The 22542-nt window shown below is 60.7% G+C and overlaps 1 protein-coding gene and 1 pseudogene across 1 annotated transcript; one reads left to right on the top strand and one right to left on the bottom strand.

Annotated features, from left to right (window-relative positions):
* The first annotated feature begins 980 nt into the window (after positions 1-980).
* Positions 981-3202, top strand: LOC135887399 (zinc finger protein 501-like). The gene is made up of 2 exons (XM_065415168.1): positions 981-1059; positions 1806-3202. The coding sequence occupies exons 1-2, from the start codon at positions 981-983 to the stop codon at positions 3200-3202; spliced, it is 1476 nt and encodes a 491-aa protein (XP_065271240.1).
* A 6110-nt stretch (positions 3203-9312) lies between these two features.
* Positions 9313-16885, bottom strand: LOC135887398 (patatin-like phospholipase domain-containing protein 6; annotated as a pseudogene).
* Between the last annotated feature and the right edge of the window lie 5657 nt (positions 16886-22542).

Genomic DNA, 22542 nt, shown 5'->3' with positions numbered 1-22542 from the left:
CTCCTGAGGTCCCTTCCAGTTCTATGATTGGGGGAGTCGGGAGAGGGGCTGCTTTGCAATGGCAGCACCAGCTGGCGATTGCTCTTTGGCCAGTGGTAGCACTCACAGCCACTTGGAGATCAGGCCTTATGGCGCCGGGCCCTGCACAAGCACAGAACGAAGATGCTCCTTGTGCCAAGGAGTTGGGGCGCTGTCCCAGTGGCAGGGGTCCCTGGGCGTGCTGTGGAGTGTGGGGGGTTTCCTCATTAGTGTGAGGCGCTTCCTCCCTAGGTCGAGTCCAGTGGGGTGATGCTGTCAAAGGTTTCCAGCAGGCGCACGCTCAGGGCTCTGTGGCTCAGAAGACCACAGAGCGGTTCCCTGTAGAGCTCTGATGGCCAGGATGTGCGCTCTGAGCTGCTTTGGCGCTCTTTCGGGAAGGCCGTGGTCGGTTTCCCCTGCAGGGTCTGTGTACGCATCTGCTCTGGAAAGCGCAGGAGTCTCTGCCCCCCTTGTGACCGAGGGGATCGCTGGCTCTCTGCCCCATGCAGTGGGGTCCCCGGTGGGGCCGTTGGCTCACGGGATGTGGGCTGAGGTAACTGGCGCTTCCCGGGCTTGCTCCTTTGCACGGAGTTGGTGTTCACCACACAGGGTGGCATTAGCCAGGCCAGCTGTTTCCCACCAGTCCCGTTCAGAGGCTCAGTCCTGGCGCTGCACGGAGCCAGTTTGGTTCAAGTCTGAAGCCGGCAGTGGGCTTTTATACCCCTGGTTAGTGAGCGGCTGTGGGGCCACACTTGCACTATGGCTCGGGGAGCCCGTGGGGTCGTCTCCCTTCCACTCTGATTGTTTGTGTCTGAATTGACCCTCTTGTGTTTCCAGGGGCATTTCCTGGCTGTCCCATCCATGCCAGCCCCGAGTAGCAGATGAATGCTGAGCTCAGCGGGTATTTACCTGGATCCCACCTGCTCTGTTCTCACCCAGCAGGGCCCCAATCCCAATACTGGATGGAGCGAGGGGAAGAGCTGCACGTCCTAGATCTCAGCAAAGGCGAGGACGTTGAGAGCTGGCCGGGCCCCCAAACAGGTGAGGGATAAATAAGCCCAGCTGAGAGGGGTGGGGGCAGCGGCAGGGCCGGCGCAACCACTAGATGACCTAGGCGGTCGCCTAGGGTGCCAGGATTTGTGGGGGCGGCATTTCGGGTCCCTCGGCGGCATTTTGGCGGCGACGCTTCGGCCGCCGCAGAATTCGGCAGCATTTTGGCGGTGGGATGATCTTCGGCCACCCCAGTCTTCGGTGGCATTTCAGCGGCAGCTTCTCGCGGAACCGCCCCTCTCCTGTCCTCTTCCATCCTTTTTTGCCGCCTGGGGCAGCAAAAAACCTGGCGCTGGTCCTGGGCAGCGGGGAGCCCCCACATACACCCCTGCAAGCCCTCCTGGCCCAGCTCCTCTCAGAGGTTGTCACCACCCTCTCCCTGATCTGTGTGCACCACTGCACCCATCCCACCACCTGCGCCAGGGCCCCCAGAACCATATGAGAGCCATGTCTTGGTTCTCACTGAAAAAGCAAATAATATTTCCAGCCCACACAGAGGCAAAGAAAGGCTTGTGAACCTGAGCTGGGTGGTGCTGACACCTGCCTGAGTCTGCAGCAGCCTGAAAAAGCTGCAAGAAGTGTGACCGCCTCCTTCAATCCCACCTCGGAAACCGGCTCCAGGGAGGGGCGGGGCCACTTGAGTGGTGCCTCAGGCTCTGACTGCCATAGATGGGGCCCTGTCCTAGCCGGCCTCCTGTGGGGACGGCTCAGGCCTGATTGCCCGTTTGTTCCTGCAGGTGAGAGGCTGGCGTGCGTGGCTGGGGCAGAGGATGCTGCACCGGGAAGAGGCGGCACGAGCACTGATGTGGTGCTGGTGGGAGCGTGGCACAAAGACCCTGCTGCGGGGGCAGAAGAAGCTGTGCGAGGAGGCAGTGCCAGGGTGGAGGAGGCTGTACCAGGAGGTAGCGCTGATGCAGAGCCAGCGCGGCACAGAGGCCCCACCGTCAGGTGGCCCTTTAAATGCAGTGAGTGTGGGAAGAGCTTCCGGCAGAGTGCCACACTGACAAGGCACCAGCTCCTCCATGCGAGCGAGAGGCCTTACATCTGCACCACCTGCAGCAAAGGCTTTTGCGACCACGCGGCGCTGGCCACGCACCAGCGGGCGCACACAGGTGAGCGCCCCTTCCCCTGCCTGGCGTGCGGCAAGGCCTTTGCTGGCAGCTCGGCGCTGCTGGTGCATCAGCGAGTGCACACCGGTGAGCGTCCCTACCGCTGTGGGAAGTGCGGGCAGAGCTTCCGGCAGAGTGCCCACCTGGCACAGCACCAGCAGGGCGCCCACGCCAGCCAGCGCCCCCACGCCTGCGCTCAGTGCGGCAAGAGCTTTGGGCTGCGCTCCACGCTGGCACGGCACTTGCAGACACACAGTGTCGAACGCCCCCACGCCTGCCCTGACTGCCCCCGCCGCTTCCGCCAGCGAGCCCACCTGCTCCGGCACCAGCTAGCGCACACAGGTGAACGTCCCTTCCCCTGCCCGGTCTGCGGCAAAGCCTTTGCCCTGAGTGCCACGTTGCTGCGGCACCAGCTGGTGCACACAGGTGAGCGCCCCTACCGCTGTGGGGAGTGCGGGCGCAGCTATACACAGAGCTCCTACCTGCGCCAGCACCAGCGCAGTGCCCACGCTGGCCAGCGCCCCCACACCTGCCCTGACTGTGGCCGTGCCTTTGCTGACCGTGCCAACTTCCTGCGGCACCAGCGGGGCCACACAGGCGCCCGACCCCACACCTGTGCTGAGTGTGGGCGGAGCTTTGCCCAGCTGGCACACCTACGGGAGCACGGGCGCACACACAGCGGGGAGCAGCCATTCTGCTGCAGCCGGTGTGGCCAAGCCTTTGGGCACCGCTCAGCCCTGGCTGCGCACCAGCGCGCACACAGTGGAGAGCGCCCCTACCCCTGTACCCAGTGTGGGTGCCACTTTGCCCAGCTTGCCAGCCTGGTGGAGCACCGCCGGCGGCACACGGGCGAGAAACCTCACGAGTGCTCCCACTGTGGGCGCCGCTTCCGCCACCGCTCAGCCCTGCTTCGCCACCAGCGCTCCCATGCCGGGGAGCGCCCCTTCCGCTGCGGGCAGTGCGGTCGTGGCTACACCCGCAGCTCCAACCTCCTGCTGCACCAGCGGGTGCATGCTGCTGAGTGACATCCCAGCCCCCAGGACATCACCGGCATCCGGTGACTCCCACACCCCTCATGCTGGGATGGTCCTGGCCTGGCCCTGACCAGAGTCCACACTGTTGCATGGCCACTCCCCCGCCCACTGCCCAGGAATGGGGGTGGCTGGGCCAGGCCTGCGTTGCCTGGCCAGGTACTGAGTGTGAGTGAAGCTGCTGCCACCAGTCACGGTTTCTCCAGCCCCAGGTAGCAAACATGGGGGCAGAGCTTCCTGCAGGGTGGGGCCCTGCTCAGGGGTGGGGCTCAGGGAATGGGGGCTGTGCCCAGGCAGTGCCAGACCCTGTTTTTCTCCCCTTTTGCTGGCTGGTGCTGCCTGGGCTGCTGCTCCAACACCCTGGGCCCTGCCGTGTGGCCCAGCCAAGCCAAAACCCGCCCTGCAGCTGCCCAGATGTGTGCGGGGCGGGGAAACAAGCAGGGGGATGCCAGTACTCAATGCAGGCTTGTGGGAAACGGGAGGGGCTGGGTGGAGGGATGGGGGCCTGGGCTGCGGGAGCAGCTTCTAATGAATTTTCTAAAATGTTTTGTTACAAAGTGAAAATAAACCTGTGAAATTCCCAGGGGCGCTGTCGTGTCTGCAGTGGGCAGGCGCTGTCGTGTCTGCAGTGGGCGGGCGCTGTCGTGTCTGCAGTGGGCGGGCGCTGTCGTGTCTGCAGTGGGCGGGCGCTGTCGTGTCTGCAGTGGGCAGGCGCTGTCGTGTCTGCAGTGGGCGGGCGCTGTCGTGTCTGCAGTGGGCGGGCACTGGGCCCCATGGCCTGACTGCACCAAGCGCCCCGGAGGGGAATGCCAGCTGGGCACAGGCACCCGGTGGTGCTATGGCTTCATTTGTGCCGCGGCATCCTGGCTCCATTTTGGAGAAATGTCTCTTTGGGGGCTTTTGTTGCCACCCCATTGTGTGTGAACATGGGCAGTGCCACCTCCCTGGTCCGCGCCAGTCACTCCGAGAGGAGCCAGCTGCCTCCCTTATCTCAGCGGGGCACGATCCTTTGCACTGTCAGTAACTGTTTCACTTCCCAGCCTCTCAGCACCGCAGCTGGAGGTTTCTGTTCAGCGTGCAGTCCCAAAGCGTGCCCTCTCTTCCAGCCCAGTTTCTCCGGCCGCCAGGTGGGGCGGGGCTAGGCTGGCTCTGGTCACAATCCCGCTGTGCTGCGAGACCAGCCTGCATGAGGACACCATCGTCAGCTGCCTCTGGAAATCACTAGCACGCTGTGGCCCTGAGCAGGCTCTGCATTTCCTCTGCCTGGAAGTGTCTAAAGTTGCTGCAGAATGGCCTGCAGCAGGCCTGGGTACTCAGGGCCTTGCTTATGGGCCCAGAGCTCCAGATCAGCTTTACGCCTCATCTTCCCCTGTGGGGTGGGACATGGCTGCAGCAGCATGGCCAGGCAGCCAGTGCTGAGTGGCAGATACTGCCTGGTGTCAGCAATGCGGGCCGACAATGAGCAGAGGGGAGATGGCTTCAGGCCAGGGGGTCTGTGCCCAGGTCTGGTGGAGAGGGGCAGCGACTGGGTCTTGGCTTTCCTAGGAGCCCCAGCTCCTCATAGTTCCAGCTCCCTCGACCTGAACACTCCCTGCTAGGCAGCAGGCTGAGGGGCACCAGCTCTGCTGCATGCTACTGTGGGCCTGGTCACTGGCAGCCGGCACCCTGGCCGTTAACCCCTGGAGCATTGATTCCCGGTGGTGGGGCCTGCATGCTGCATGGGTGCCTTGGCCCTGGATTTAGTGTAAGCATCACGGGTGCCCAGCTGAGGGGTGTCTCTCTGCTAGGGGGCTGGTGCCTGGGGGAGGGGGCTCTTGGGGGTTGCAGTAAGGGGGGGGCCCTGCAGTTTGGGTCTCTGGGCAGGCCTGAGCTTTGCCATATAGTGGAGGCTTCCTAGAGCAAAGCCGGGGGGCAGCTCCTGGACTCCCGCTGGCCCCTGCTGGGAGCCAGACTGGGCCGCATTTCCTGGGTGGCTGGAGTCACTGGTGCAGCCCGGGCCAGAGGGAAGCCCTTAGAGCAGGTGGGAGGTGCTGCTGCAAAGGTGGGCGGCCACCAGTGCAGTGATCCAAGGGCAGTAACTGGGGAGTAGCTGACAGGAGAGCCAGGCCAAGCAGCAGCCATGGCCAACTCCTTGCTGCTACTAGACCAAGGTTAATTGCAGAAGCTGGGGCCACATGGGTCCTGGTCCTTGGGTTGGGAAGTGACAGTGACCGCTTGGCCAGCAGATCTCATCGAAGAGCCTGGGCCGATGTGCACCCCCTGAGCTGCAGCCGGTCCCAGGCCAGGGCGTCCTGCAGCTAGAGCTGGCACCAGGGCCAAAGCCACCTACAGGAGCAGCCCCCAGGGCTTTGCTGGGAATTCAGGCCTGGGGGTTGGGCTGCCCAGCTGGGAGCAGTTGCAGTGCTGGGAGGGGGGTAGATTCACCTTCCCAGCTGCTGGATGCAGGCTGCAGGGCCCATGGGGGATGCAGCCAGGTGGGCACAGCAGAAGGGAAAGAGTCCCACACAGCATGGATCTGCTGGGAGCGGATCCTGCACCACATGGCGGGGGAGGGGGGGGGAGAAGGGCATGAGCAGGCCCAGAGCCGGCCGAGCACAGGAGCTAGGCCCCAGTGCAGCACAGAGGATGGAGTTGGAGCCTCCTCTGACCTACCAGGCACCTCCCCCTGAGTGAGTTGGGGGGCCAGGCCCAACCCCAGTTTCCTACATGCTGGAGCCCACGAGGGGAAGGGAGCCGTGCAGGGCTCAATGGGCACACAGCTTGGCAGGGGCTGCACCCACCTTTGGTGGGACACAACTCATGGTCTGAGGGAAAACAAGCCAACCCCTGCCCCAGCAGCAGCGGCTCCACAGGCTGCCCAGAGCAGGGGCAGCAGCTCCAGAAAGCACCTTGCTTTCTCCTGCAGGAGCCAGCCTGGGCTGAGCTGGGGCCAGTGGAGCCACAGGCCCACGCTTGTTATTCCCAAACACCTCCCCGGGAGGAGGCTGAGCCGGGCGCCGCCCCAGGGGCCCCGGGGGCTGATCAGAGAGTTGGCCGAGAGTGACCGTCAGCCCGGCCAGTGGAAGCTTTTGTTCTGGCAGGATGGGCAGACCCCGCCCCAGCCGGGCAGCCACAAGCAGGTTTCTTTTAAATAAAAAATAAATAACAAAATCCCAGTGCCCAGGCCTCTCTGTGCCAGCCCCTCACCCCCTGCAGCTCCCACCCTCAGCAATAACTTAAAAATAAATAGCATCTAGGGTTCTATTGCTCCCACCCTGGCCGCAGCTGGGATGTGGGGGCTCCATGACAGTGATGGTTTGCCTGGAGGGAGGTGCAAACAGCAGCTCAGCCAGGAATGGGTTGGGGGGTGCCCAGGAGCTGGGGGGTGAGGAGGGGAGGGTCCATGCCTGCTGAGCCCAGGATTTGCTTCCCTGGGGAAAGGGGCTGTCCCAGGAATAGCAGCCTGAGCTGGCAGAGTTACACGCAGCCAGGGAGCAAGGCTCTGGCCTAAATCACCCACCACCCCCTGGCTTCCCCTACAGGCCAGGCCAGCTGGGGCTATAGCAGGCCCTGCCGATCCCTGACTGAGTGCAGGGCCCGGCCCTGCCCCCCATTGCCCCAGGAAGCCCAGGCCCTCTCTAGGGGTGGCAGGTGGGGCTGGGAAGGAGAAGCAGCTGCAGGAGAGATGCTGAGGGGCATGTCCCACAGCAGCAATGCGGAGGAGGGCAAGAGGAAATGACTAGGGTTACCATCTGTCCGGGTTTCCCCGGACATGTCCGGCTTTTTCAGCTTTAATTGGCCGTCTGGGGGGGATTTCTAATAAAGTAGAAATGTCTGGGATTTCCCCCTTCCCCTCATGCAGAGTTCGGCGCGGCTGATTGGACGGCTGGGCCTGATTGAAAGCCGCTCACAGCCACTGGGGCCTCTAGCAGCCAGAGTCCCTCCCCCTCCCCCGCTCCCTACTCCCCCGCAGAGCAGCACCACAGTGTTTGGCTGCACGTGGAGCTCACAGCTCTCCCTTGGCCTGGTGGGGGGCGGGGTAGGCAAGGGACAGGGAACGGGGGGTTAGATTGGTCGGGAGTTCTGGGGGGACTGTCGGGAGAAGGGGGTGTAGAGAGTGGTTGGGGTAGGCAAGGGACAGGGAACGGGGGGTTAGATTGGTCGGGGGTTCTGGGGGGACTGTCGGGAGAAGGGGGTGTAGAGAGTGGTTGGGGTAGGCAAGGGACAGGGAACGGGGGGTTAGATTGGTCGGGGGTTCTGGGGGGACTGTGGGGAGAAGGGGGTGTAGAGAGTGGTTGGGGCAGGCAAGGGACAGGGAACGGGGGGTTAGATTGGTCGGGGGTTCTGGGGGGGCTGTCAGGAGAAGGGTGTAGAGAGCGGTTGGGGCAGGCAAGGGACAGGGAACGGGGGGTTAGATTGGTCGGGGGTTCTGGGGGGGCTGTCAGGAGAAGGGGGTGTAGAGAGCGGTTGGGGCAGGCAAGGGACGGAACAGGGGGGGTTAGATTGGTCGGGGGTTCTGGGGGGGCTGTCGGGCAAAGGGGGTGTAGAGAGCAGTTGGGGCAGGCAAGGGACAGGGAACGGGGGGGTTAGATTGGTCGGGGGTTCTGGGGGGGGCTGTCGGGAGAAGGGGGGTAGAGAGCGGTTGGGGCAGTCAGGGGACAGGGAGCAGGGAGACTTAGATAGGGGGTGGGGTCCTGGGGGCAGTTAGGGTGGGGGGGGTCTCAGGAGAGGGCAGTCAGGGGACAGGTAGGGGGATTCTGAGGGGGTCGGGAAGTGGGAGGGGGCAGGGCTGGGGCGGCACCCCGTGTCCTCTTTTTTGATTGTTGAAATATGGTAACCCTAGAAATGATACTGCCCCTATACACAGTGCATGTAGGGGAGGAGGGAGAGGCAGTGTTTTCACCAAAGCACTCAGCCTGGGTGCGGGGACACAGGACTCCCAGGTTCTGGACTCAGTGCAGTGTTCAGGACCCCAGGTGGCGATCCAGGGGAAGAGAAGTTGGCAGAAGCTGGGGTTGGACCTAGAAGGGCTTGGGGGCATCTGCCTCACCCCTCAGACACCTCCTCTTGGGAACCCCCCCTCACCTGAGTGGGTCATGAGGCAGCACCTGGCCAGGAGGTGAGCCCTGGCACGCAGCAAGGAGCGTGCAGGCACAGGGCCATGGGGGAAGGGTGTAGGGCCCTGGCTGCCAGCTTCACCCCGTGGCCCTCCATGAGGCAGTCAGAGGGCAAGTGAAGGGAGCAGCAAGGAAGGGCCATGGGCCCTCGTGTGTGTGGTGGGGAGGGGGCTGGGGTAGTCCTGCCCCAGCATCCTGCCCTCATCCCCACCCCCTACCAGCGGAGGCTGCTGGACTGGGCCCTGCTGTCTCTGGAGCAATGCAGGGCCTTGGAGTGAGCAGCAGCGGCCTGTAGCTGATACAGCGGGTAGCTGTGGGCCCCCCTGGAACTGCAGCACCACTGGCCTGGGTCAAGTACTGGCTGATGGAGGGTGCTGGGCCTAGTGGCTGTCACTCCACCGTGAGGTGAGCCCGGGCCAGGTCCCACTGCACACTGGGCGGTGTAGAAGGGCTGCTGACCCCAGCCGAACCCCGGCCATTAACCGAGTGGAACCGGGCTGGCCCCAGCAGCAGATGCAGGCCGGAGGCTCCAGCGCAGGATGGGCTCCAGTGCCCCAGCAACATGCAGGCTGCAGTCTCCTAGTGCCAGCCCTGGGCCTGCAGGCTCCATCTGTCCCAGTCCGGGAGCAGGCGGCTGGGCTCACTCCTGGGGCGGAGAGTTGCGGTGCCGCAGACTCTTCTCCTCATCCGGGAAGGAGAAGATGCCGTGTGATGGCACAGACCCAGCCCTCGGGGAGAATAGGGCCTGGCCAGCCACCAAGTGGCAGGAGCGGGCAGCAGTGCTGCTGTCATGATGGGCCCTTGCCCCCAGGCCAGAGAGCTCAGGGCCAGGAAGGACCAGCAGGATGAGTGTGAACTCAGACTAGAGTCCAGTCAGTGGCTGAGTGAAGAACACACACCCCGTCCCTCCATCCAGTCCAGAGTGAGACCCCCGAGCCCCAGGAGAGCTGCCCCCCGGGCAATCGCCCTGCCTCTTCCCAGGCCGAGGCAGGGACGATTCAGGCCCGTTTAGTGAGAGCTGGGTAAGGACAAGCCACGTGGCCAGGAGCCCCCCTCCTCCCGAGCACACCAGGGTCATCTAGGGCATTGGTTCTCAAACTGGTGGTTGCAACCCCTCAGGGGGTCACAACCCGGTTATGTGGGGGGTTGCAAGCTCCAACCCCGAGCCCTGCGCCGGGCTGCCAGCCCCAAGCTCCTCCAGCCCAGCTCCACCCCCAACTCCACCTCCAGCGCTGCTCCACCTCCAAAGAAAGGGTGCCAAATAGAAGTTTGCCCAGGGCGCCATTTTTCCTATGGCTGGCCCTGGTACTGAGACAACATTAGAGGGCTTGATTTGCAGCGGAACAAGTACTTTGTTAATGAACAGTCAGAGACATAAGTGCAAACTTTTTCCTGAAAATAATGGCCACTTGTACTGCTAAAACCGCTAAAAAACAAAAGGATCTCGAGTCTTACATTAAACTTGGCTTTACCAGTATCATCACCTCTGGTATTGAAAAACCGCAATGTGTCATTTGCTGTGAAGTTTTGTCTGCTGAATCAATGCAACCATGCAAATTGCAGTGACATCTTGAAACTAAACAACCTGAGCATAAAAATTGAAACATGGATTTTTTCAAACACAGAGAAGAAGCAACAAAGGTCAATTCATTTTAAGCAATAGGGTTTAAAATTTAGTATTTAACATAGTGTTAAATATCAAAAATGTGCTTTTAATTTCTAAGGGGGGTCGCACTCAGAGGCTTGGTGTTCGAAAGGGGTCACCAATACAAAAAGTTTGAGAACCACTGATCTAGGGCAACATCTGGGTCCAGACAAGCCCCATGTTGCGGTGGGTGGTGCTGCTCCCCATACTCAAGAGGGGAAGGTCCATTTTCCCCCCTCTCCCACACGACTCTTAGCCCCACTCCCAGGATCTGGCCTCTCTGGGCTCCGGAGTTGGGCAATGCCAGCCTGTGACGAACTGGGACTGTTCTTAATGTGGTCTTTGAATGCTGAGTGGGGAGTGTTGGCTGGGAAGGCAGGGGAGTGTGGCTAGGATGGTCTGCATGGGGGGATGGGAGACTGGCCGAGGAAAGATACCTGAGCATGTAACAGGAGAACCCAGGAAGGGGTTAGAGGCCAGGTGACACCTTTGCCCGGGAAACTGAACAAAGGGTGGGGGGAGAGTTTCAGAGCTAGCTGGTGGAATGGCTGGGAGGCAGACAGGGCTCTGACCTCCCAAGGGGGCTGGGGTGCCCTGGGACCCCAAGATGGACCTAACTGAGGGGGTCCTGTTGTCTGTGCCTGTAAGACCTGTCTTGGACTGTGTCCCTGTTGTCTAAATAAACGTTCTGCTTTACTGGCTGGCTGAGAGTCATGCTGAATCGCAGGAAGCCGGGGGTACCGGGCCTTGTGTCCCCCCACACTCCGTGACACAGCCTGAGAGCAAGGAGCCCAGGAGCTGGCATGGAGAGTGTGAACGGGAAACCCCCCCCCCGAGGAGTGGGGGAGTGTGGAGAGCACCCCGTGGGGAGCCTGCAATATTTGTGCAGGGAAGGGGGGCATGGTCCCAGGGGCTGGGGAATCCAGGCCCACCCTTGCTCCCTGGAGCATGGGCAGCAGCATCGGGGACCAGCGCTCCCTACAGCTGCCAGAACAGTGACACAGATGGAGCCCCACCTCGGCCAGCTCCCCCATCTGGAGAGGGCCCCAGGAGAAGCATCTGGGCCCAGCACACCCCCTCCCCACGGAGCAGAGACCAGAGCTTACAGTCTCAAATACCTCAGTGTGGGTCCACTCAGCCGGTGCTAACAGCTCCTCCTCTCCCCGCGTGGGGTCCAGCCCTTCCTCCACGTACTCGGTCAGGTAGTCAGATTCCTCACCTGGGATGGGATCACACATGGAGCTGGTAGTTGCTCCTGGCCTGGCCCCGGGTGCCCCTCAATCCCGACCTGCAGCCCCCACTTCTATCCCAGCCCTAGCCCCTATCCCACAGCCTTGCTGGGGCCCCAGAATCCTACTGGAGTGACATGGGCAGAGAGCCCTGCGTCGCGCCCCCTGCCCCCACTCACCATCAGCGTAGCCATCGGACAGATAGCTCTTGGCCGGCTTGATGCAAGACACGATCTCAGCCAGATCAGTGAACCCCACGCTGGGGCAAGTCAGCACCTGGGGGGTGAGAGCCAGGCTAGAGATGCCCCTGCCAGGTAGCCCTGGGGGGCTGGGATACAGGGAGGAAGTGCTATGTGGGCTGAGCTAGAGAGCGGGTGGTTCAGGAGGGCTCCAGTGGGTGAGGACAAGGAGTGGGGGGCATTGTGGCAAAGGGTGTGGGTCAGGCTCTCACCCCATGGCTCTTAGTCCAGCCCCGAGGGGATCCCCCACTTCGCCAAGGGGGGAGGCCTAAGGACAAAGGGACCAGAGCCACATGGCGGCCCCTGCTGGAACTGGGGTCTGCACTGATGAGGGAGGGCACTTCCTTGCCAAGCCCCCCCACTCCCCTTGGAGCCCCCAGCCCTACTAGGGGCGCCAGGGATGAGCTGGTTGTTCCCGTGCCTCAGGCACTGGTCCTGTGTCATGGGGCTGCCACAGCCAGCACCCTGTAGGAACGTCAGCTTGGCACAAAAGGGAGCTAAGTGGCTGGAGTATGACGAGGCACAAACTGTAGCTACCCATCCCCTGCTGGCCCATGCCCCACTGTTGCCCCCTCACTCACATCCATGCGCTTGCTCTCGTAGAAGTCGGCCGAGCACTGGTCCTTCACCATCTTCTCAATGATGTCGCCGCGGCTCCAGCCGCTGGACATCACCTTGCCGTGCTGGAAGCCCACATCCTGCATGAGATGGATGGGCAGGATGAGGGGCCCACTCCTTCCAGACAGCTGCGGGGGGACTGGCCAGGCCAGGCAGCACCTGCTGCAGAGCAAGACATGGATTTGCCCTGGGTGCTCCAACGCAGCTGGGGGGCTGCTCCCCACAAGGGTGGCCATCAGATTTCCAACCCATCCCCTCAAGCAGGGCCTCTCCCTCCCCAACCTGGGCACAGCCAGTGGCCCAGATCGGGGCCTCCCACCCTCCCCACCCCCGGCCAAGCGCAGCCCCCAGTCTCCCACACCCTGCTGAGCACTGACCCCCCCTCTCCCAAGATCACCCACCCCACCCCCGTCTGAGCACAGACCCTCCCTCGGCCCCCCCAGATTGGGGCCTCCCACCCTCCCCACCGCTGCCCGAGCACAGACTCCTCTCCCCCTCCAGATCACGGCCTCTCACCCCCAGCCCAATGCAGCCCAGGGCCCAGATCAGGGCCTCCCACCTCCCCGTCCCCAGCCGAGCACAGACACTTGCCCCACCCCCTAATCAGGGCCTCCCACATTCCCCATCCCTGTGGCCCAGGCCATCTGGACTCACGTAGATCTCGTCGAACTTGCCAAAGTCCATGGTTTTGAAGCGGTCAATGGGCAGGCAAACGTATTCGCAGTAGGAGCTCCACTTTACCACCTCCAGCTGGCGCACACATGACACATAGGCCAGACGCGACTGGATCTCCGCCATGTCGGGCACCTGTGTGTGTGTGGGGAAAAACAGGCGTGTCCTGCAAGGGGGTGGATCAGCCCCACCTGGGACAGCATCCTGGGGCAGGGGGCTGCAAGGGACAGTCTCTCCTACGTTCTGCAGGTCTGACTCTCCCCCCCAGCTGGCTCAGTCCAGCTGAGTGGCCGGAGCCGGATCCCAGCAACTGCCACTGGGGCATCAGGAGTGACTGTGCCCAGCCAGCCTGAGGGAAGCCACTGGCTGCCAAGGCAGGCCTGCATGCTCAGGCAGGAGCAGCCCTGGGAGGCAGGGGCTGTGGCGGAAGGGACCCTGCCAGCACCTAGGGCTGTCGCTGCCCTTGGGGTAGGGGGCAGAGGAATGGCAGGGGAGAGGGATGGTGAAGAGCCCCAGCCCTGGGTGGGTGGGGCCCGCCTGCCTCCCCTCACATGCCCCCCGGCCTGCAGCATGGAACGGGTGCAGCAGCAAGCTTTTTACAAAATGGAGTAAGCCTTTTAAAATGGGGTTTGAATGACAATCTGGCAAACAGTGAACAGAAGTTACAATGTAGGCAAGTGTAATGAATGGTGAACAGACGTTACAATACTGAGATACTGAAAGAGTGCAAGTCTCAGTGACTTAAACAGGAATTGGATTGATATTGAAACTTACAAAGGCAGCTGGCTGAACAACTGTAGCTCTTAACAAGCAGCTTAATTGAGCTAAGCAGCAGCGGACTTAACCGCGGGAGCTCAACAAGCAGCTTCAAAATCAATTAGCCAGTTATTGGGGTAACCGGTTTTATGAATGAATGTGGTTCATTCATAAAATGAATGTGGTTTCATTCTTAAAACTTGACTTATGCAGTTACATTCATATAAAATGAATGTGGTTTCATTCATAAAACTTTACTTATGAAGTTACATTGATATAAAATGAATGTGGTTTCATTCATAAAACTTTACTTATGAAGTTACATTGATAAAGTGAACAATTAAAAACAATTTCCTTGATCACTTCTACACAGGTGGCCGGGGTAACGTGCCCGGAGGCAGCAGGAGAGATGGGGCAGGTTCCCCTTGGAGGGGGCTCTCGGGCACGGAAGCCCCCAGGGCAGGGCAGGGCAGGGCAGGGCTCACCTTAACCTTCTGGGCCCAGGGATTGAGGCGTTTCCACAGCAGCCACCAGCCTGAGAGGCTGTCCCCATAGTCGCAGAGGTCAGTCTCGTCCTGGCTGCCCACGTCGATGGCGACCACTGATTTGGTGCCCAGGTTCCGGGCAATGTCCGCTAGTGTCAGAGAGAGCGCGTCAGGGGCAGCGGCCCGGCAGAAAGTGGCACTGCCGGCTCCCCATGCTCCTGCCTGCTGCCATTAGGGCAGCTCCCCGCCCCAGGCCCCAACCCTCAAACACAGCTGGGGAGCAGGGCAGAACCCCAGCAGGAGGTGGGGAGCAAAGCCAGGTTTGCAGCAACCACTTTTCTCCCCTCCTCCCCATTTGCGTGGGAGGCATGAGCAGCGTGAGAGCGGTGGGGGTGGCTCCGCTGCACCAGGGAGTCCAGGGACCCCTTCCCCCTAGCACTGCCCAGCTGGCCAGGCGGGGAGCTTCCCAGTGCAGGGTCCAGCATGGCCAGATCTTCCCCATCCCCCCTCTGACTTTCTCTGTGTGAAGTGCAGGTCCAGCTCACCCAGCCTGCCCCTGCTGGCTCTGTTCTGCCTGGGAGCTCCCCCTCCATGGCACATTCAGAGGGCAGTAGGAACCAGCAAGTCGTCCCATGCAAGGACCCCTGGCCAGACAGGCTGCAGCAGGACTGTCCCATGCTGAACTCTGGACTCGGAGCTTCGACAGGGACAGCCCGTCGCAGTGCTGGGGAGGGCCCAGTGCAGCTCCAGGGGCAGAGCACAGCTGCTGGAGCAGTGTGTAAATGGCTGTCTGTCAAAGACCTGCTGAAGGCTTTACCCAAGTCTGAGACTGCCAATGGGTGCAGTCTCTTCTGTTAGACTGCATGGAAGGAGCAATGAAGCCCCTTTATGTAGTGTGGTAACTAAACAGAAGCCATTGCCCAAGGCCCTGGGTGGGCCACATGGCAAGGCCAACCATACGCTGAACTGCGTGGGCTGAAGGCTTCCCTGTAAGTTTTTGTAATATTTTTTGGAAAGTGTGTGACTCAGTTTCCCTATTGTGTAATGCCACCCCCTGGGTATGAAGGGGTTAATCACTCCTCAGGGACGGGGAGATGAGAGATGGGGTGTGGGTGTTACGCAGGCAGGTCTGGGGTGGTTTGAATGAACTATCACGAACTGTCCCCACATGGACAAAGTTGCCTCGGAGACACAATGACCGGACAGTGACTGTTACAGACTGGGAGCTGAGGGGAGCACAGCAGGATAGCAACTGAGACAAAGAGAGCAGGTGTATGTGAGTGGAGGGTTTTAAGATGGCTGCTGCCAGGGCCGGCTCTAGGCACCAGCCCTCCAAGCATGTGCTTGGGGCGGCACTTTCTAAGGGGTGGCACTCCGGCCCCCCCCCCTTTTTTTTTTTTTTTGCTTGGGGCGGCATTGCTGGAAGCCGGCCTTGGCCCAGCCGCTCGCCATGTCAGCGCGAGCCGGGATCCGCGCCCCCTGCCCAGCCTGGTGGCGCCCTGCGCAGCCCACTCGGGAAACGCCGCGCCGCCTTGGGGAGACTCGGCATGGCAGCAGCAGCGGCAGCAGGACCCCATCTCCCGCCCTGCATCCCGGCCCCCCCCAGCTCCTCACACACTCCGGGAGCCTCTCTCGCCGCCGCTGCAACCCGGGCTCGGGGCTGCGGCGGCGGTAAGAGGGGCTTCCAGAGTGTGTGAGGAGCAGGGAGGGAGGGAAGCGGAGTCCCCTGGAGCCGAGCCCGGGCTGCGGCGGCGGCGAGAGGGGCACCCAGAGTCAGGGCTGCCCGGGGTGGGGGGGGAGTGGGGCAATTTGCCCCGGACCCCGCAGGGGCCCCACAAGTATGTCCGAGGCTCCCCCCACCTCCGTCTTCCCCCATCCCTCGGCGTCTCAGCCGGTAAGGGGGCGGGGCTGCGAGCTGCGGCCGAGCGGCGGGAACTCAGGCCCCGCTGGAGACACCATGCGGCTGCTGCACTGTCCGGGAGAGGGGGTAAGCGGCATGGTAAGGGGACGGGGACGGGCAACCCCCCCAACCCCATCCCCCACAGCCCTGACCCCCAGCTCCGAGCCCAGCCCCTCTGAGCTGGGCACCCCCCCAACCCCATCCCCCACAGCCCTGACCCCCAGCTCCGAGCCCAGCCCCTCTGAGCCAGGTACCCCCCCCGACCCCATCTCCCCACAGCCCTGAGCCCAGCCCCTGTGAGCCGGGCACCCCCCAACCCAGAGCCCAGCTCCCCACCCAGCCCTGGGCAACAGCAGCACCACCCCCAGGCAGCGACAGCCCATTGGCACCAACCATCACCATCACCCAGCAACAGCCCATTATGTAATTGCAAATGTATACATACCATTAAAGCATTTAATGTTTTTAAATAATGTATTTTGTGTATTTTCAAATTATTACAAATTAATTTTTGAATGTATTTCACTGGTTATTTTTTACATTTCCAAATACATGTTACTATAGTATTGCAACTTTTTTTTATGGAAGGGGCCCCCGAAATTGCTTTGCCCCAGGCCCCCTGAATCCTCTGAGCGGCCCTGCCCAGAGTGGGTGAGGAGCCGGGGAGGGAGGGAAGTGGGGTCCCCTGGAGCCGAGCCTGGGCTGCGGCGGCGAGAGGGGCTCCCGGAGTGTGTGAAGAGGTGAGCGGCCGGCTGGGCTTGTTGGTGCTGAGCAGGTAGCCCCGCAGCCAGAGATCCTCGCCTTCCCGCCCTGGGCCAGGGCACGGTGAGGCTGAAAAGCAGCAGGTCCGGGGGGCTCTCCAGGTCCTCGGCTGCCAGCATGTTGGGGGTGAGGGCAGTGAGCACGAACTGATCCACCTTGGCCACCAGCAGCGCCGCGAAGCCCAGGGAGGGGGCCGTGTTCTCCGCGCCGCCCCGCAGCCGCCCCGCCACCTGGAAGTACTCCCGCTCCGCACCGCCCAGCAGCTCCACCCACATGGGGACAGAGTCACGGCTGGGCCAGGGCTCAGCCGCCGTGTGCTGGTAGCGGATCCCACCTTTGGGGGGGAGCCCAGTGCTGAGGTGGCAGGGTGTGTGTGTAGGGGCGGGAAGAGAGAGCCCATTGCTGGGGCGGCAGGGGGTGTGGGTGGGTGGGGCACTGGTGTGCGGGGGGGGGGGGAGCTCAGGGCTGGGTGGGGGGGCAGCCAAAAATGTTTTTGCTCAGGGTGGCAAAAAGCCTAGAGCCGGCCCTGGCTGCTGCCCAGCCAGAAGATTGAGAATGCCGGCGGTTTGGAGCAGAGGCTCTGAGTTCAGACAAACTTGACCTCCTCGGTCCTGGAGTCCAGGTGACTAATGAGGGCGTGGTCTGAACAGGCTGTGCGCTGTCACTGCCATTCCCTGCTGGCTGCATCGCTGCCAAAGGGGTCGAGTCTCTCACAGGGGTCTACACTCAGCTGGACTCACTGGGGAGCCCCGGCGAGAAGCGGGGGGGCTAGAGCCTGAAGTCTCAGAGTCGTGGGGCTCGCCCTTGCAAAAAGAGGAGGCCTGGGGCCTAGCACAACCATAGGGGCATCCCGAGCATGATGGGCACCCTGGGACACCAGGACAGAGGGGGGACTGGTTCAAGCTGGGAGGACCTGAACACGAGCAGCCAGCAGCAGCAGTAGTGGTGGGGGTGGTCATGACGGGGAGCAGAGACAGAGCTCTGGGGGTACAGGACAGGCAGCTGGGAGATCGGGACCAAGGAACGTTCCTGCTGCTGTTTGCTCCTGCTGCTCCCATGGGAAGAAGGCTGGGGGCGTTCTCAGCCCACAAACAGAACCACCTGGCTCTCCCTGGAGGAGACCCCGCAAGGTCTCACTTCACTGGGGCTGAAGGGGGACAGGCACATTCCAGGGCCTGACAGGTCCACGCTCAGCCCAGCTCCTGCATGTAGCGAAGGGAACTGCCACTCGTGGAGCCCACCCGGCCCAGACTGGTGCTAAGTTCCAAGCAGCCAGACCCTGCCCCTCCCTGTGGCTGCCGGCCCGCGCTGGCACCATTTGGCTGCAGCAGGGATCAGCAGGTGCTGATGCATGAGGCTGAGCTCAGTGCGACTCCACGCAGCTGCAAAGGGAACCTGGTTCCTTGGGACCTGAGGCTGTTTGCTCTGGAGCCTCAAATAAGGCGGCGTAGAAAGAGGATGCGAGACGAGATGTTCACAGAAATAATGGAATCCACCCGCAATGAAAGAGCTCATTTGAATGAGTGGAAGGACACTGTATCTAAATTTAGGAAAGATGCCAGTGAACGTGAGGTCTTGAGGGACGCTCGAGATGAGAGGTGGCAGGCTGCAACGCTGGGGCTGCTGCGTGAGCAAACGGACATGCTCCGGCGTCTGGTGGAGCTTCAGGAACGGCAGCAGGAGGATGACAGAGTGCCGCTGCAGCCGCTGTATAACCTCCCTCCCCCCTCACCATGTTCCATATCCATATCCCCCTCACCCAGACGTGTAAGAACGCGGGGGGGGGGGGGGAGGCTCCGTACACCTTCCCATTCCACCCCAGTGGACAGCCCAACCAAAAGGCTGTCATTATATTGAATTTATTCAGTGGCCTTTTACTTCCCTCCTATCCTCCTCCCAAACCTCACCCAGATTACCTTCTTGTTTTTCTTCCTATGTTTATAATCACTTAATAAAGAATACATGATTTTTAAACGGGGAGGGTGGGTTCCTTACAGAGAATGAATGAGTCAATAAAGGGGGCTGGTTTTCATAACAGAGTGCCGCTACAGCCCCTGTATAACCCCCCTCCCCCCTCACCATGTTCCATAGCCTCCTCACCCAGACGTGTAAGAACGCGGGGGGGGGGGGGGGGAGGCTCCGTACACCTTCCCATTCCACCCCAGTGGACAGACCAAGCAAAAGGCTGTCATTTTTTTAATGGCCTTTTCCTTCCCTCCTCCCAAACCCCACCCGGGTTCCCTCCCTCTTTTTATAATCTATGAATAAAGAATAAATGATTTTTAAACGATAGTGACTTTATTTTGGTTTGAAAGCAAGCTGGGGGAAGGGGGAGGGTGGGTTCCTTACAGAGAATGAGTCAATAAAGGGGGTGTGTTTTCATGAAGGAGAAACAAACTGAAATTTCACACTGTAGCTTGGCCAGTCATGAAACTGGTTTTCAAAGCTTCTCTGATGCACACTGCTTCCTGGTGTGCTCTTCTAATCGCCCTGGTGTCTGGCTGCGTGTAATCAGCAGCCAGGCGATTTGCCTCAGCCTCCCACCCTGCTATAAAGGTCTCCCCCTTACTTTCACAGAGATTGTGAAGCACACAGCAAGCAGAAATAACAATGGGGAGATTTCTTTGGCTGAGGTCAGAGCGAGACAGTAGCAATCTCCAGCGACCTTTTAAACGGCCAAATGCACATTCTACCACCATTCTGCACTTGCTCAGCCTGTAGTTAAACAGCTCCTGACTCCTGTCCAGGCTGCCTGTGTATGGCTTCATGAGCCATGGCATTAAGGGGTAGGCTGGGTCTCCAAGGATAACTATTGGCATTTCAACATCCCCAACGGTCATTTTCTGGTCCGGGAAGTAAGTCCCTTGCTGCAGCCCTTTAAACAGAGTAGTGTTCCTGAAGACGCGAGCATCATGAACCCTTCCCGGCCAGCCCGCGTTGATGTTGGTGAAACGTCCCTTGTGATCCACAAGTGCTTGCAGCACCATTGAAAAGTACCCCTTGCGGTTTATGTACTGGGTACCCTGGTGCTCCGGTGCCAAGATAGGGATGTGGGTTCCATCTATCGCCCCACCACAGTTAGGGAATCCCATTGCAGCAAAGCCATCCACTATGACCTGCACATCTCCCAGAGTCACTAGCTTGTGTAGCAGCACCTCAGTGATTGCTTTGGCTACTTGCATCACAGCAGCCCCCACAGTAGATTTGCCCACTCCAAATTGATTCCTGACTGACCGGTAGCTGTCTGGCGTTGCAAGCTTCCACAGGGCTATTGCCACTCGCTTCTCAACTGTGAGGGCTGCTCTCATCCTGGTATTCTGGCGCTTCAGGGCAGGGGAAAGCAAGTCACAAAGTTCCATGAAAGTGCCCTTACGCATGCGAAAGTTCCGCAGCCACTGGGAATCGTCCCACACCTGCAACACTATGCGGTCCCACCAGTCTGTGCTTGTTTCCCGGGCCCAGAATCGGCGTTCCATGCCTATAACCTGCCCCATTAACAGCATGATCTCCAAAGCACTGGGTCCCGCGGTTCGATAGAATTCCATGTCCATATCCTCATCACTCTCATCGCTGCGCTGCTGTAGCCTGCTCCTCGCCGCCTGGTTTTCCAGGTTCTTGTTCAGCATAAACTGCACGATAAGGCGCGAGGTATTTACAATGTTCATGACTGCTGTCTTGAGCTGAGCGGGCTCCATGCTTGCCGTGGTATGGCGTCTGCACTGTTCACCCAGGAAAAAGGCGCAAAACGGTTGTCTGCCGTTGCTTTCAGGGAGGGAGGGGGAGGCTGTACCCAGAACCTCCTGCGACAATGTTTTTTGCCCCATCATGCACTGGGGTCTCTACCCAGAATTCCAAGGGGGGTGGAGACTGCGGGAACTATGGGATAGCTATGGGAAAGCTACCCACAATGCAACGCTCTGGAAATCGATGCTAGTACGGTAGCTTGGACGCACACCACCGAATTAATGTGCCTAGTGTGGCCGAATATATTCGAATTTATAAAATCGGTTTTCTAAATTCGAATTATATAACTTTGGATTAATCTCGTAGTGTAGACATACCCAAAGAGTGGTATCTAATATCTTACTGTCTTTACTGGGCTATCTTGATTATCACTTCAAAAGTTTATTTTCACTTACTTAGTTGGCCTCTCAGAGTTGGTAAGACAACTCCCACCTGTTCATGCTCTCTGTATGTGTGTATATATATCTCCTCAATATATGTTCCATTCTATGCATCCGAAGAAGTGGGCTGCAGTCCATGAAAGCTTATGCTCTAATAAATTTGTTAGTCTCTAAGGTGCCACAAGTACTCCTGTTCTTTTTGCGGATACAGACTAACACGGCTGCTATTCTGAAACCCATCTAATATCTTAATCTGTTTTGGGCCTAGCAAAATGAGGCCCTGCACTTAACTCAGTGGCACTGGTCTGTTTCGATGGCTGCATCTGATCAATTCCAACATTTATGGGGATTGTCTGGGCGCCCATCAGGAGAAGGTGGATGATTTTGGTGACAATCAGGAAACAATGAGGGGGAAATAGGGGACACTCCTGAATGGGCAAAGCACCAGTCCCTGACCCAGAGCAACAGGAACTTTACTAGGGTTACCATATGTCCGGATTTTCCCGGACCTGTCCGGCTTTTTGGGCCTCAAATCCCTGTCCGGGGGGAAATCCCAAAAAGCTGGATATGTCCGGGAAAATAGGGAGGTGCTCGGCAGGGGCCGGGGCCGGGGGCGGCGCGGTGCTCGGCCAGGGGCCGGGCCGGGGGCCGGCGCGGTGCTGGGCCGGGGGCGGGGCCGGCGCGGTGCTGGGCCGGGCCGGGGCTGGGGGCGCGGTGCTCGGCCGGGGCCGGAGCCGGGGCCGGGGGCGCGGTGCTCAGCCAGGGGCTGGGGCCGGGGGCGCGGGTACTTGGCCGGGGGCTGGCGCCCCAGGGCCCGAGCCGAGCCGGGCGGGAGACGCCGGGGCCAGAGCCTCTTGGCCTGGGCCGGCCGGCCGGCTGCCGGAGGGAGCCGCTCGGCCAGGGGGGCCGGACTGGGCCGCGCCGCACCCAGCCCCAGCTGCCTCCCTGTTTCACGCTTCCCGCGAACATTTGATTCGCGGGAAGCAGGGGAGGGGGAGGAGCAGGGGGCGGAGCGTTCAGGGGAGGGGGCAGAGTTGGGGCGGGGCTGGGGGCGGGGAAGGGGCGGAGTTGGGGTGGGGCCGGGGCCCCATGGAGTGTCCTCCTTTTTAAAAATTAAAATATGGTAACCCTAGCTTTACTGCCGACATCCAGGTGCCCAACGGGGAGCTGCAGTCAGTGCCCACACCGGGGAGCCAGACGGGACATGGGCAGAGGCGATCCCTGGGAGGGGGGCAGACATGAAGGGGTTTAAATAGAGCCCAGGGCTGGGTTCATCTGGACCTACAAGTAAATGGAAGAACCAAGTGGCAAAGCTCTGACAGTTCCATGACCCAAGATAGGGGAGCAGAGCTGGTAGCTCCGGCCCAGGGCTGGTAGCCAGTGAATGTGGTGTGGAGACAAGAGACCAGCTCTGCCCAACTGCTCCCTGTGCCAGTCTGTTACCAGAGCGAATCACACACAGAGTGTCCCCGGCTCCCCATCACCCCTGGATTCTCTGGAACAACCGGAGTCTCCATAGATACCTCCCTTCTCCCCCCTCCCCGGATCTCACATCTCTTTCTGTCCCCCCATTGATCCTGTGGCTTCTAGCCAGGATCTACATAGTTCTGGGAGAAGCTGCCCGTGCCCAGGGGAGGTGGGGCCCCCAGGGGGCAGGAGGCTGCATAGCGATGGGTTTATCGCTAGGACCCAGGAGCAGCTGGGAGGCGGCTCTGCGGGGAGCGATCGCTGGGCTCAGTCCCCGCGGCAGGAAGTGACTCGCAGCCGCTGCGGTGACTCTGGCTCCTGGGGAGATCCCCGAGCCCCGG

The sequence above is a fragment of the Emys orbicularis genome, chromosome 13, assembly GCF_028017835.1.
Source record: "Emys orbicularis isolate rEmyOrb1 chromosome 13, rEmyOrb1.hap1, whole genome shotgun sequence".
NCBI lineage: Eukaryota > Metazoa > Chordata > Testudines > Emydidae > Emys > Emys orbicularis.
Note: the sequence above shows the minus strand (reverse complement) of the source record. Positions and strands in the feature narration are given on the sequence as shown.

Excerpts from the sequence above, each read along its gene's own strand:
- LOC135887399 (XM_065415168.1), top strand. The coding sequence starts at position 981 with ATGGAGCGAGGGGAAGAGCTGCACGTCCTAGATCTCAGCAAAGGCGAG. Across the intron at positions 1,060-1,805 it reads CTGGCCGGGCCCCCAAACAG|GTGAGAGGCTGGCGTGCGTG; the intron begins GTGAGGGATAAA and ends TTGTTCCTGCAG.